General features: G+C 40.8%; 1 protein-coding gene across 1 annotated transcript; it reads left to right on the forward strand.

Moving 5' to 3' along the window:
- Positions 1 to 1,509: 1,509 nt before the first annotated feature.
- Positions 1,510 to 11,868, forward strand: LOC148098989 (cytochrome P450 2F3-like). The gene is made up of 9 exons (XM_087851180.1): positions 1,510 to 2,007; positions 2,238 to 2,400; positions 2,532 to 2,681; positions 3,116 to 3,276; positions 3,439 to 3,615; positions 9,672 to 9,813; positions 10,219 to 10,406; positions 10,513 to 10,654; positions 10,798 to 11,868. The coding sequence occupies exons 1-9, from the start codon at positions 1,837 to 1,839 to the stop codon at positions 10,977 to 10,979; spliced, it is 1,476 nt and encodes a 491-aa protein (XP_087707306.1). The 5' UTR covers positions 1,510 to 1,836; the 3' UTR covers positions 10,980 to 11,868.
- The last annotated feature ends 518 nt before the right edge of the window (positions 11,869 to 12,386 follow it).

The raw sequence follows: 12,386 nt of genomic DNA on the forward strand, positions 1-12,386 counted from the left end.
GTCAGAGATAGAAACGAACAGGAGCAGGTGCATCTAGTACACATAGAGCTGGCGCAAAAACCCCACAGAGCTCAGCAGACAGTGCAACAAATTCTGGATCCTTGGCTTTAAGTTAGCAGTTTGCATTAGCAGCACATGCTGCGTCCGCTGTGAAAGGGCCTTCATGCTGCGCACTGACTCACAGCAATGGTCAGCCCTGACTTTGTGTTAAACTAATCCTAAAGTAATAATGGTATTTCTAACCACTGATATACCACAACTTTATCCTTTCAACAGCTACCAAAAGTTAGGGGACCTAGCTTCTATGGGATATTTATATAGAGATCCTCCAGCTTCAAACTTTATTACCCTTCCAGGACCTGAATCTCAGTAAAGCACCCCTCCAACAGCCAAACCCATCTGTTCTCTGACTGGATTGTTAAATTTGTGATTGACATAACATTGACCAATCAGCTGAAAGGAAGAAAAATCGGGTCAAAATTCGTACTTGTAGTTGAAATCCACACGCAGCCAGGGAACCTGAGCACAGAGTTTTACACGTAGCTTTTTGCTTTGTATCTGTAACCAGACCTTAACAAATAAAAGTGTACATTTTTTTCCAAATATAGTAAGTAAATAGTAAATATTTTTTTATACACACAAATTCTCATCTGTAGATGCACAAACATAAATTTTTCACATATTTTGGTTTACAAGGTTACAAAACTCAGTACACAAATACGCATTTGATTTGCAAGTACAAAATATTTATGACCACAATTTGAGCCCATACGGTAGTTACACTCGCAGTAGCACAGGAACAGAGCAAGAGGGAGAGGGAGAGAAAGAGAGCCAGGGGCAACAACAAGAGACAACATCATCACATTAGAAAGCTACAGTAATGGAAATGAGTGACACCAATAAAAGAAGCAAAATCTGGAACCATTTCAATTTTATTGACAATACATAGGCAGAGTGTAGCGTCTGCAAGAAAAGGTTATCATATAGAGCCGGCTCCACAAACAACTTGCACAGGCACCTGAGAACTGTCCACCCATCAGTGCAATGGGAAGATAAAACGCAGTCACTTGAGTGTGATATTAATGAAGATACCAGTGTGTCCACTGTAACTTTTGCTGCTGCTGCATAGCATCTTGCAGTATACCACTCTAAACCAACCCAGAGCTCTATTAGACAGTTTTTGCAGAAGTCTGTGACCCCGAGCAAGACAGAACTCAATTGATAAAGACCTATCAAAAATGATTGCAAGAACAAATAGCTCAGAAGTGCATTTAATGTGTTTATTGTTGTGTGTCGTCTAGCCTGCCGCTGCTGTTGGTTTTGGAGCCGCAATAAAACGTTTCACAGTTTTAAAAAAATTCTAAAAAACATAATAAATTAAAGGTTAACTAAGAAGAGTGGTTAATCAGTAAGCTCACCAGTGTCATATTCCATGCTTACACAAACTCCCTGTTAAATATAAACAGATCTCCTAAAAAACAGTGACTATATATATATATATGTGTGACTGTCGTGGGTCTTGGAGCCAGGCTTTTGGGTTGCTGGCATATTAAGTTCTGTTTTTATTACAGTTTGATTTATCCTGTTCTGTTAGTATAGTTTTACTCTTAGTTAGACTTTGCAGTCTTAATCCCAATTTATATTGTCTTTGAGTTCTTCTTCCAACAGGGCTCTCTGTAGCTTTATTTGTTTAGCTGTAGTGTGAACTTCATAGTTCTCATAACCCTGAGTCTTGTTGAAATTTCTTTTTGCTTCTAGTTCCTTGACTTGCTGTCAAGACTTACTGTCTTGTATTTTTGTGTATTATTTTATAGTTTTTAGATTATATAGAGCAGGATGGAATCTTGTGCAACTGTCATCTTGGCAGGTTTAATCTTAGCTCTGCTGTGGATGTTTAATATAAAACACAAAAGGAACTGGCATTTGCCTCCAGGACCCACTGCACTTCCTCTCATAGGAAACCTTCTACAGATAGACAAAAAAGCACCTTTTAAAAGCTTTGTTAAGGTAAGAGTTCACTTTTTTAAATATTTGTGCGGTTTTTTAAGTTGTACAATATTTTTTCTCGTAAATTCAGGGGACTGGCACACTTTTTATAAACACACCAAATTTAATTTTAACAGCATGTTGGCATTTAGACAAAACAAGCACCTCGGTATACCCTTGGTTTTTTAGTGTGCTTTATAAATAAAGTTTATTATTATTAGTTTATTATAAATCATTTTACATATCTTTAGTTCAGTGAAACCTATGGGCCAGTGATGACAGTATACCTAGGCTGGCAGCGGACAGTAGTTCTGGTAGGATATGATGCTGTGAAAGAAGCCTTGGTGGATCAAGCAGATGACTTCACAGGCAGAGCCCCAACTCCATTTCTACACAACCCTAACAAGAAATATGGTAAAGCGTGATCACTCAAATATGTTGTCTTTGTCAAGGAACAAGTGATTTTTTTTCTCTAGTGCTTTAATTATTTCATGAATCAGCATGGCTTCTCTTCCATTACTTTGGTAAGTGGTTTAATCTTTCAGGTTTAGGGAGCGGTAACGGGGAATGCTGGCGTCAGCTGCGACGCTTCACACTGACCACTCTAAGAGACTTTGGGATGGGACGCAAGGGGATGGAAGAATGGATCCAAGAAGAGAGTGAACATATGAGGGCTCACATACATAAATTAAAAGGTATAGTTTCAGGTGCTGAAAGGTCATTTCACATGCCCTAAACATTACAGGACACTATAACACTAATTGAAAATAATCAGTCTTAAGTTTAGCAAGATAGAAGCATACCACAGTGGGCTAATGCCACTAACCTATTATTTTCCAGTACTGAATTGACACCCACCACAGCCACCCAAAAAACCCAATATGATCTACTAAAACAGTGTTTTTGTGAGCTTCAGGTTGTTAACACAACAGGATGCACAATAACTGATCTCAGAAATCACATTCAAATGCATAAAAACTGTTCTTTGGGAAAGCCATGTGCCAACAAACATACTCTTCAAATCTCTTTAAAAAACAGATTAAACAGTGGTAAAGTTGGAAGTGTGGGCATGTCATTACTAAACTGAAGTCCTTAGTTAATTAGACAGATGATTCCCCTTCTCTTGCAGGTGCACCATTTGACCCCACATTCTTATTGAGCTGTACTGTGTCTAACGTGATCTGCTGCCTGGTTTTTGGTCAACGGTTCAGCTATGAAGACAAGCAGTTCTTACGCCTTCTTAACATATTTTTTCAAATAGAAAAGGTTAACAGCAGCCCTGTGGGTCAGGTAAATTAAAAATTAAATAGAAATGCTTTTTAATTTGGTTTTCATATTTTGTATAAGAGTATATACGTCTTTTGAAAATCATACTGTAAAAATGATCCAAACACAGTAGATGTATCATTGTCTCTTCACAAGAATGTATGTTGCTATGTTTCTTTACAACAGATGTACAACCTCTTTCCGAAACTCATGGACCATCTTCCTGGCCCCCATCAAAAAGTTTTTGCAGAGTATGAAGAGGTGAGAAAGTTTATCAAGATGAAGATCCAAGAACACAAAGACACATTGGACCCCAGCTCCCCACGAGACTACATAGACTCCTTCCTTATTCGAATCAACCAGGTTGGAAAACTTAAGCATAATTTATCAAAGAAAGCTCAAAACTACAAATACTGTGTTTATTAATCTAGGCAATTAATATAATCTAAAGTGCTAAAAATGTCCTAATCTTGCTATGAATGATTTTAAACACTCCTCTGTGAATTGTCACCTTCTTGTGATGGAAAGGTTTGTATGTTGTTGGAGGAATTTGTTTGTGACAGGGTCTCCTAAGGCAAACTTGTCCTGGGTAAGGGACCAAATGAAAACTGATTCAGATAATCCCTATGAACAAGGGTTTTGGGACAAGGAACATTATCTTTCTAGTGGGTAAGGAGCATGATGTTAAACTGAAGACCCCCAGCTAGATGTGGTCAGGCTTATTTCAACACATTGCACAGGCTCTGGAACCAAACTCCTTTTGAGGGTCTGGAATCCGTTCCAATCTGGAGTTCCAATCAGTATACTTGTATCTCCTCAGTTTTTCGCCTGCACATTGGAAGTTTCACCGGTGGACAAGTGAGTTGTTTCCCTGCCCCTTCCGGTTGGGGACTGTGCCCTTACAGTCGTTTGCACTTATGTGCTTAACAACAGTTCAGAGTTCAAATTCAAATTCAAATTTTATTTGTCACACACACAACCATACACAGTATGACATGAGGTGAAATGCTTGTAGCTGTGCAATGCAATGCCCGACCATTAAATGACAGTGGTTTTACAGTATTTACAATTTACAGGTTATACAAAATTTACAGATTTAACTTAGAAATTTACAGTAAAAAATGTGCAAATAGCAGAAAGAGATTATAAATTATAGGAAGTGTGCATGAAGAAAAACCAGAGTGCGTGTGGTGATGTGATGTGTGTGGGAGAGTCCAGTCCTACACCTGGTTCAGGGACCGAATAGCCTGGGGGAAGAAGCTCCTCCTCATTCTCTCTGTTTTGGCCTTAAGGGAGCGGAGGCGCTTCCCAGACCTCAACAGTGAGAAAAGTCCATTGTTGGGGTGGGAGAGGTCCATCATAATCTTCCTAGCTTTGGTCTTGCACCGCTTGGTGTAGATGGACAGCAGGTCAGGGAGCTCTGATTGAATGATGAGTTCGGCTGAGCGCACCACTCTTTGCAGATCTCGTCTGTCCTGCTTGGTGCTGTTCCCAAACCAGGTGCAGATGTTTCCCGTCAGGATGCTCTCGATGGTGCAGGAGTAAAAGTTCTTGAGCACCTTCAGTGGCAGATGGAAGTCTCTAAGTCTTCTGAGGAAGAAGAGACGCTGACGGGCTTTCTTAACCAGGGTGTTGATGTGACAGGACCATGACAGGTCCTGAGTGATGTGGACACCCAGGTATCGGAAACTGTCCACTCTCTCCACTGGCGTGCCACTGATGATGAGGGGCTTGTAATTCCTCGCCTGCTTTGTAGTGAAGTCCACGATCAGCTCCTTAGTCTTGCTGACGTTTAGGAGGAGATTATTCTCCTGGCACCAGGTCTCCAGGTTCCTAATCTCCTCCAGGTCGGCCGTCTCGATGTTGTCGGAGATCAGGCCCACAACAACAGTGTCGTCAGCAAACTTGACAATGGAGGTGGTTAGTGATGCACCGATACCGATACTGGTATCGGGTATCGGGGCCGATACTGTAAAATGTGTGTGTACTCATACTCGTAAAAGTAAACCGATACCATGAACCGATACCAACTTATTTCATTAATCAGAGGGTGGCTTGTCATTTTTGTTGTAGTTTTTTAGATTGGCCACTAGGGGGACATCCCGTGCTAAACAGGCACAGGGTTAGAAGAGTTAGACTGGCAGCTCCAGAAAAAGAGAAACTGGAGGCTGCTGTAGCTAGGCTAAACAAAATGTCAGCAGTGTGGACCGGAACAGCCAACTTTAACTCAGGTTTTGGAAAAGCGATGAAAAATGTCAAGAGAAAATCCACGGGCAGTTAAAATAACAGAGGCTCTGACTCATTTTATCGCTCTGGATGACCAGCCAATGCCAGTCGTGGAAAACATAGGATTCTTCTCAGCATACTCGAGCTGCGATATGAAATTCCCAGCCGCCCACACATCAGGGAGATAATGGTGCCAAAACTTTCTAAAGAGGTAAAGACAAGCAGTGTGTGCGCGATGTCAGTCCTTGGTTTAACAGCACAGTGGACTGATGATCCACGGGCAGATGGGGAGTTCGTTCGTTAATGCTAAATACTTTCGTTATTTTGTTTGTTTGTTTACAATATGGACACTCTGCAACAATTTAAAAGTTTATTTTATTCTCAAACCTAATTTGTATTTATTTTATTCCAAACAGAAGTGTTTATTTATTATTCTGAAAGCTCGAGACAGTGCCAATAGTTCAGTGATATTTTGTTAAATTACAATGTGGAGACTCTGCAATAATTTAACAGAAGTGCTTATTTTTCACTTGAAATTTATTTGTGGTCATTTTTATTAAGATATTATTTATTATCGGCAGAGAATAAAATAAAACCTGTCTTCCAATTCATTGCATTTGTGTGTGTGTGTGTGTGTGTGTGGTAGAAGTATCGGTTTTTGTACTTTGTATCGGCAAGTACTCAGATCCAAGTATCGGTATCGTATCGGTTTGAAAAAATTGGTATCATTGCATCCCTAGAGGTGGTGTCTGATGTGGCTACACAGTCATAAGTGCACAGTGAGTACAGCAGGGGGCTTAAAACACAGCCCTGAGGCGCTCCAGTGCTGAGTGAGATGGAGGGGGAGACTTGTTTTCCCACCCTCACTGATTGGGGTCTGTCTGTGAGGAAGTTGAGGATCCACTGACACAGTGATGAGCTGAGTCCTAGATCCGTCAACTTGGTGAAAAGCTTAGAGGGAATTATTGTGTTGAATGCTGAACTGTAGTCCACGAACAGCATCCTAACATAATTCCCTCTGCCAGTGTCCAGGTGACTCAGGGATGTGTGGAGCAGGTGAGATATGGGATCGTCTGTGGAACGATTAGTCCGGTAAGCAAACTGAAGTGAGTCGATGGTGGCAGGAAGTGAAGAAGTGATGTGATCTCTCATCAGTCTTTCAAAACACTTCATTACAATTGAAGTCAGTGCTACTGGACGGTAGTCACTGTGGCAAGCGGGATGTTGTTTCTTTGGAACAGGGACAATGATGGACTGTTTGAAGCACGTGGGAACCACTGCTTGGGCCAGTGAAAGGTTGAAGATCTCCGTGAACACCGGTGCTAGCTGGTCAGCGCAGGCTCTCAGGACCCGGCCAGGGATTGCATCTGGTCCTGCTGCCTTCCTGGTGTTCACCCTCCTGAAGGTGTTCTTCACGGCATGCTCTGTGATGATGAATGCATTGTCTTCACTGGTGCACTCTGAGCCCGCGCAGCCGTTTGTTGTTTTAAATGCTGCGGTGTCAAAGCGAGCGTAAAACGTGTTCAGCTCATCAGCCTGTGAAGCGTCGGCATTCATCATTGAAGAAGCTGGTCGTTTATAGTCCGTTATTGTCCGCAGTCCTTTCCACAGGCTCCTAGAGTCGCACTGTCGTAGCTGTGACTCTAGTTTTCCCCCGTAGCTCCGCTATGCCTTTCTGACCGCACTGCGCACGTTGTAAGACGCAGCCTTGTATAGGTCCATATTACCAGAGATGAGCCCTTCATTGTAGGCAGCGGTGCGTGATCTCAGAGCGTCGCAGATGTTTTTATCCACCCACGGCTTCTGGTTGGGAAACTTTCGGATGATAGATCTTTCTGCTGTGTCGTCCGCTAGTTTCCTGATAAATCCCACAACCGCTTCCGTAAACATGTTGATGTCATCAGAGCTTCGCCGAAACATGTCCCAGTCTGCGTCATCCAGTGCTTCATCCAGTGCGTCATCCAGTGCGTCCTGCAGCGTGGTCACTGATTGGTCCGTCCAGCAAGCGACCTCCCTCCTGATTGGTGGTTGCTGCTTTAGCCTTTGTTTGTAAACAGGCATGAGGAGGATGGCGGCATGGTCCGATTTTCCAAATGCCGGCAGGGGCTGAGCCTTGTAACAGTTCTTGAACGGGGTGTAGCAGTGGTCTTCTAATGTCCTAGTGCCCCGGGTGGGGCAGTTGATGTGCTGGTGAAGGTTGTGAAATGTCTGTTTGAGATTCACCATGTTCTAGCTGAAATGCATTGGCTACCCATTAAATACCGCATCCAATTTAAAATACTGTTGCTTACGTTTAAAATTACCAACAACACAGCACCGAGCTACTTTAGCAAACTCCTTATATCGTATGTTCCCGCCAGAGCACTAAGATCATCTACTCAGTTACTCTTGGTGCAGCTTAGATCTCAGCTAAAGTCTAGAGGTGACTGTGCGTTTGCCTTGACTGCACCAGAGTTGTGGAATAACCTTTCTATTGCGATCCGGGCGTCCGATTCTATCCAATCTTTTAAATCACGGTTAAAAACCTATTTGTTTAATCTCGCTTTTCCTGCTTGTCAATGCCTGTACCTGACTCTTAGACTTACTCTATTTGTCTTTATACATATCTTTTATGGCTTGTGCTTTTACAATGTTTTTACCTGATATGCATTTTATGCTACCGCTGTGTATTAGTGGCAATGACCTGTGAGTATATTTGGTACTTTGCTGAGGCCTTATAATACACATGTTAATTTGGGTCTTGTATGTTAAGCACTTTGGTATACCGCTGGTTTTTAAATGTGCTCTATAAATAAAGATTGTATTGTATTGTATAACCAGACAAAGGGGAAACAAACCTCAAATGTTACGACCCCCTCTGCTAGGCGTCAGAGAAGGAGTAACATACACAAGCCCCCAACACAAAACTGAGTAAAGAAAAAGGTTTTAATCTCAAACTTTGAACAGAAAACCAACAGGGCTGTTGAACAGACCACTGGGCAAACAATTATTACATAAAGAAAAAACAGTCAAGAGTAAAAGCTAAAGGTTAACTAAGGCAAGCTGGCAGCACACAAAATAAAAGCTAAGGGTTAACTAAGGCAAGCTGGCAGCACACAAAATAAAAGCTAAGGGTTAACTAAGGCAAGCCAGCATCACAAAACTCTAATGAAACTAAGTTCAGCTGGTTTAGCAAACAAAGAGCAACACAGCAAACAGTTTCAACAAACAACGTTCAAGTGTGAGGCAACGAGGAGGACTCTGCATGTCACTTCAGAGCAGCAATTTCCCATAGTGTGAAGGATCTTCAGCCTTTTATACTCCCAGGTGCAGACAATCAGCCAGTCAATTGGTCTTGGAGTGGTCATGGGATCTCCAGGCAGCCAATCGTCCGCGAGGTCTGGCACATTGAGATCTGCATAAAAGAAGGCTGGCACAGGACTCCCAGCAGCCAATCCTCCACGAGTCCTAGCACACTTGGATTTGCATAAACAAAAAGGCAGTCTCACGCCCTCCAAGGCCCCGGGCCGTAACACAAATGGCCACTATTTATACTAGCGCCCCCTAATGCGCCAGGCTGGAAGTGGGTTGAACCGAGGAATAACATTCATCCTGCCACACTCACATCTCCAATGGTTGTACACGTTGTCATTAACGTGGCTTCACTCCACATCAGCCACGCCGCTTTGCCAGCTAAAACACCGGGGTCGGCACATAAGGACGCTGTCATAGCCTGTCAACGACGTTGATTGGCTGCGCATATACGCATTATTGGCTGGACTATGGGATAAGGTGGCATCGTTCCCATATGGGAGCAGCCAGTCACTTACTGACTAACACTGCAAAACAGAATTGTTAAAGTATTAACTTTAATTTCAATTCAGGTTAGATTTTTTTGTGCGCAACGCAGAATTTCTGTGCGCAGAGACCGTGCCAGCAGTGCGCAATTGCGCACGTGCGCAGCTTAGAGGGAACATTGACACTGAACACGGGTAAAGTCTATTAAAGTAAGATATAACGGTAAGATAATAACTGATGACAAACAGATGAGATTATTCACCTCAGGTGTGCAGAAACAAAGGGCTAGAAGCCAGAATGGATCTAGATGCACACACAAATATACTCTCACACAGACAGAAAGAGAAAAAATATAAAGAGAGACACATCGAAGTACAGAGAAGCACAGAAAAACAATGACAACTTTCTTCTTTCAGGAAAAGGAGATTTCCACAACTGAGTTCCACTATGACAATTTGATCTCTACGATAATGACTCTGTTTCTGGCTGGAACACAGACCACCAGCTCCACCCTGAGATATGCTCTTAACGTGCTTATTAAATACCCCCCAAAACAAGGTAAGACTGTGAATTTACTTTATAATACATTCAATACTAATACATTATGGTTACCCATATGGAAAAGAAATAGTAAAAACTTATATGACTTAACTCATGAAAGTGGCCACTTTCATGAGTAAATCATATAAGGCTTACATGATTTACTCATGAAAGTGGCCACTTTCTCATTACTTTCATATATTGTTTTAGTAAGTATCCAAAACATACAAGTTTCATTATATAATTTTTCAAGGGATCTTATATCTGTTTTTACTCTTGTATGCTTTTCATACAAGTTTCACACAAGACAGATACAAACTTTATAAGATTTATATATATCTTTTCCATATGGGTAGGAATACCAACCTTGGTGGGCGTAAAAACAGATCAGAGTGGTAATCATTTCTGCTTTGCTGTGTCCAGAGAAAATGCAGCAAGAGATTGACACTGTTATTGGAAAAGGCCGTTGTCCCAGGATGGAGGACAGGAAGTCCCTCCCTTTTTCACTTGCTGTCATCCATGAAGTGCAGCGTTTTCTTGACCATCTCCCTCTCAGCCTCCCTCACTACGCACTGAATGATATATCCTTCAGGGGTTATACAATCCCAAAGGTATTCTCAATTCCAAGATCTCATGTGTATTACAGAATCTATTGTATATCAAGTCAGAGAATAATGTTGAAAGCAGCAACACTAACAAGATATATGTTTTGAATAGGACACTGTAATTATTCCGCTGTTGCACTCTGTGCTACAAGAGGAAAAGCAATGGGCCACTCCCAGGTCCTTCAATCCCCAGCACTTCTTGGACAATAATGGCAACTTTAAGAAAAGTCCTGCATTCATGCCATTCTCTGCAGGTAAAGAGTCAACACACAGTTATTGATCATTCAGTTCTTTTGCATGTTCAATCATGCAAAAGAATATTTTTTTTTCCAAATATCTTGATATTTACAGTGAAAAGCAATTATTTTTAATCAGAGTCCTTTGTGTATCTCTACAGGGAAGAGAAACTGTGTTGGCGAGTCTCTGGCCCGTACGGAGCTTTTTATCTTTATAGTATCATTGCTGCAGGATTTCACTTTTTCCTGTGCTGGAGGCCCTGACAGTATAAACCTCATTACTGAAAAAAGCAGTTTTGTTAATGTGCCCTGCAGATACCATATCATGGCCACACCTCGTTAAAAGAGATGATTTGTTTAGACAGAGTTATAGTCTGGTTGAAGGACTTGAACAAGGATGTCTTCATCAGCTTCTTGTGAAACAGTGATTAGATGTTTATTTTACAGTTAGTTTGCTAGTACCTCACTGATGTAGAACACAAGACCATCACATTTAAATCTTTCATCTCATCATAACTGTGTTTTCTGTTTTTTGTCATTTATTCTTTTTTTAATGAGTTGTTTAATGGACTGTTTTTCTCTACAAGCAATAAATATTACTACTATCTTGAACAAATAACTACTATAAATGGCTTTGCACCTATCAACAAATCATAAAGACTTTTATATAAATACTCAGTCTCATCATCACTGTTGAAACTGTAGAAAACAAAAAAATACAAGGATTAACGTGAATTAATTAAAAATTGCTCTCCTGTCTGAAATGTTGTTTCACAATTAAAATCTTAGTATTTACTTTAATAACATTCACTCCAATGATGTATTCAGTTTCCACAAGTGTAGCACAATGTTAACGCAGCTGGTTTTCTGCAGAGATTATTTTGACCTCTTTTGGGACAATATAGCACATTTTTAACTACGCCACAAAATTCTTTGGGGTAAACACACATGAACCCTGCAAAGAGAGTTCGAGATTATCCTCTCTCTTTCCCTTTGACAGCTGGTAAGGACCCAGCACCTTGTAACGAAGTGGAAAGGAAAGTGGACGGTTGGAAGCACCAACTATGTCTCTAACTTGCTTGAGGCCAAGTCAATTCCATGCAGACTACCTAAATGATCACAGTGTGTTTCTGATGCGTTCAGGGTCACTAGTTTGCTAGTACCTCACTGATGTAGAACACAAGACCATTACATGTAAATCTTTCATCTCATCATAACTGTGCTTTCTGTTTTTTGTCATGTATTTTTTTTCCGTTTCTTTTAAAAAAAAAAAAAGAAAGAGTTATTGTTTCTTGTATTAATTGGACTATTTTTCCTCTACAGGCAATAAATATTACTACTATTATTAACCAATAACTACTCTAAATGGCTTTACACCTATCAACAAATCATTAAGGTTTTTATGTAAATAGTCTCATCATTGCTGTTAAAACTTTACAACCCCCCGCCCCCAAAAAAGCCTAACAAGGACAAAGTCAATTTTTAAAAAATTGTTCTCATGTGTGAAATTTTGCTTTAAAATTTAAATCATAGTATTTGCTCTGGAAGCATAGAGCTGACACCCAGGCAATAAAACAATAGAGGTATAGCACGTTATACGTGAAAACTTTATTGTTCTAACAATATACTTTTCATGTTTGTACATTATACTTTCACGTTTGAACGACATAATATCACGTTATTACAAAAAACTTTAACGTTCATACAATATCAAGTTCAAGTTCAAGTTCAAATTTTATTCGCCACATGC

This window comes from Neolamprologus brichardi, chromosome 14 (genome assembly GCF_056152115.1).
Source record: "Neolamprologus brichardi isolate AB-2024 chromosome 14, ASM5615211v1, whole genome shotgun sequence".
In the NCBI taxonomy this organism is placed as follows: domain Eukaryota; kingdom Metazoa; phylum Chordata; class Actinopteri; order Cichliformes; family Cichlidae; genus Neolamprologus; species Neolamprologus brichardi.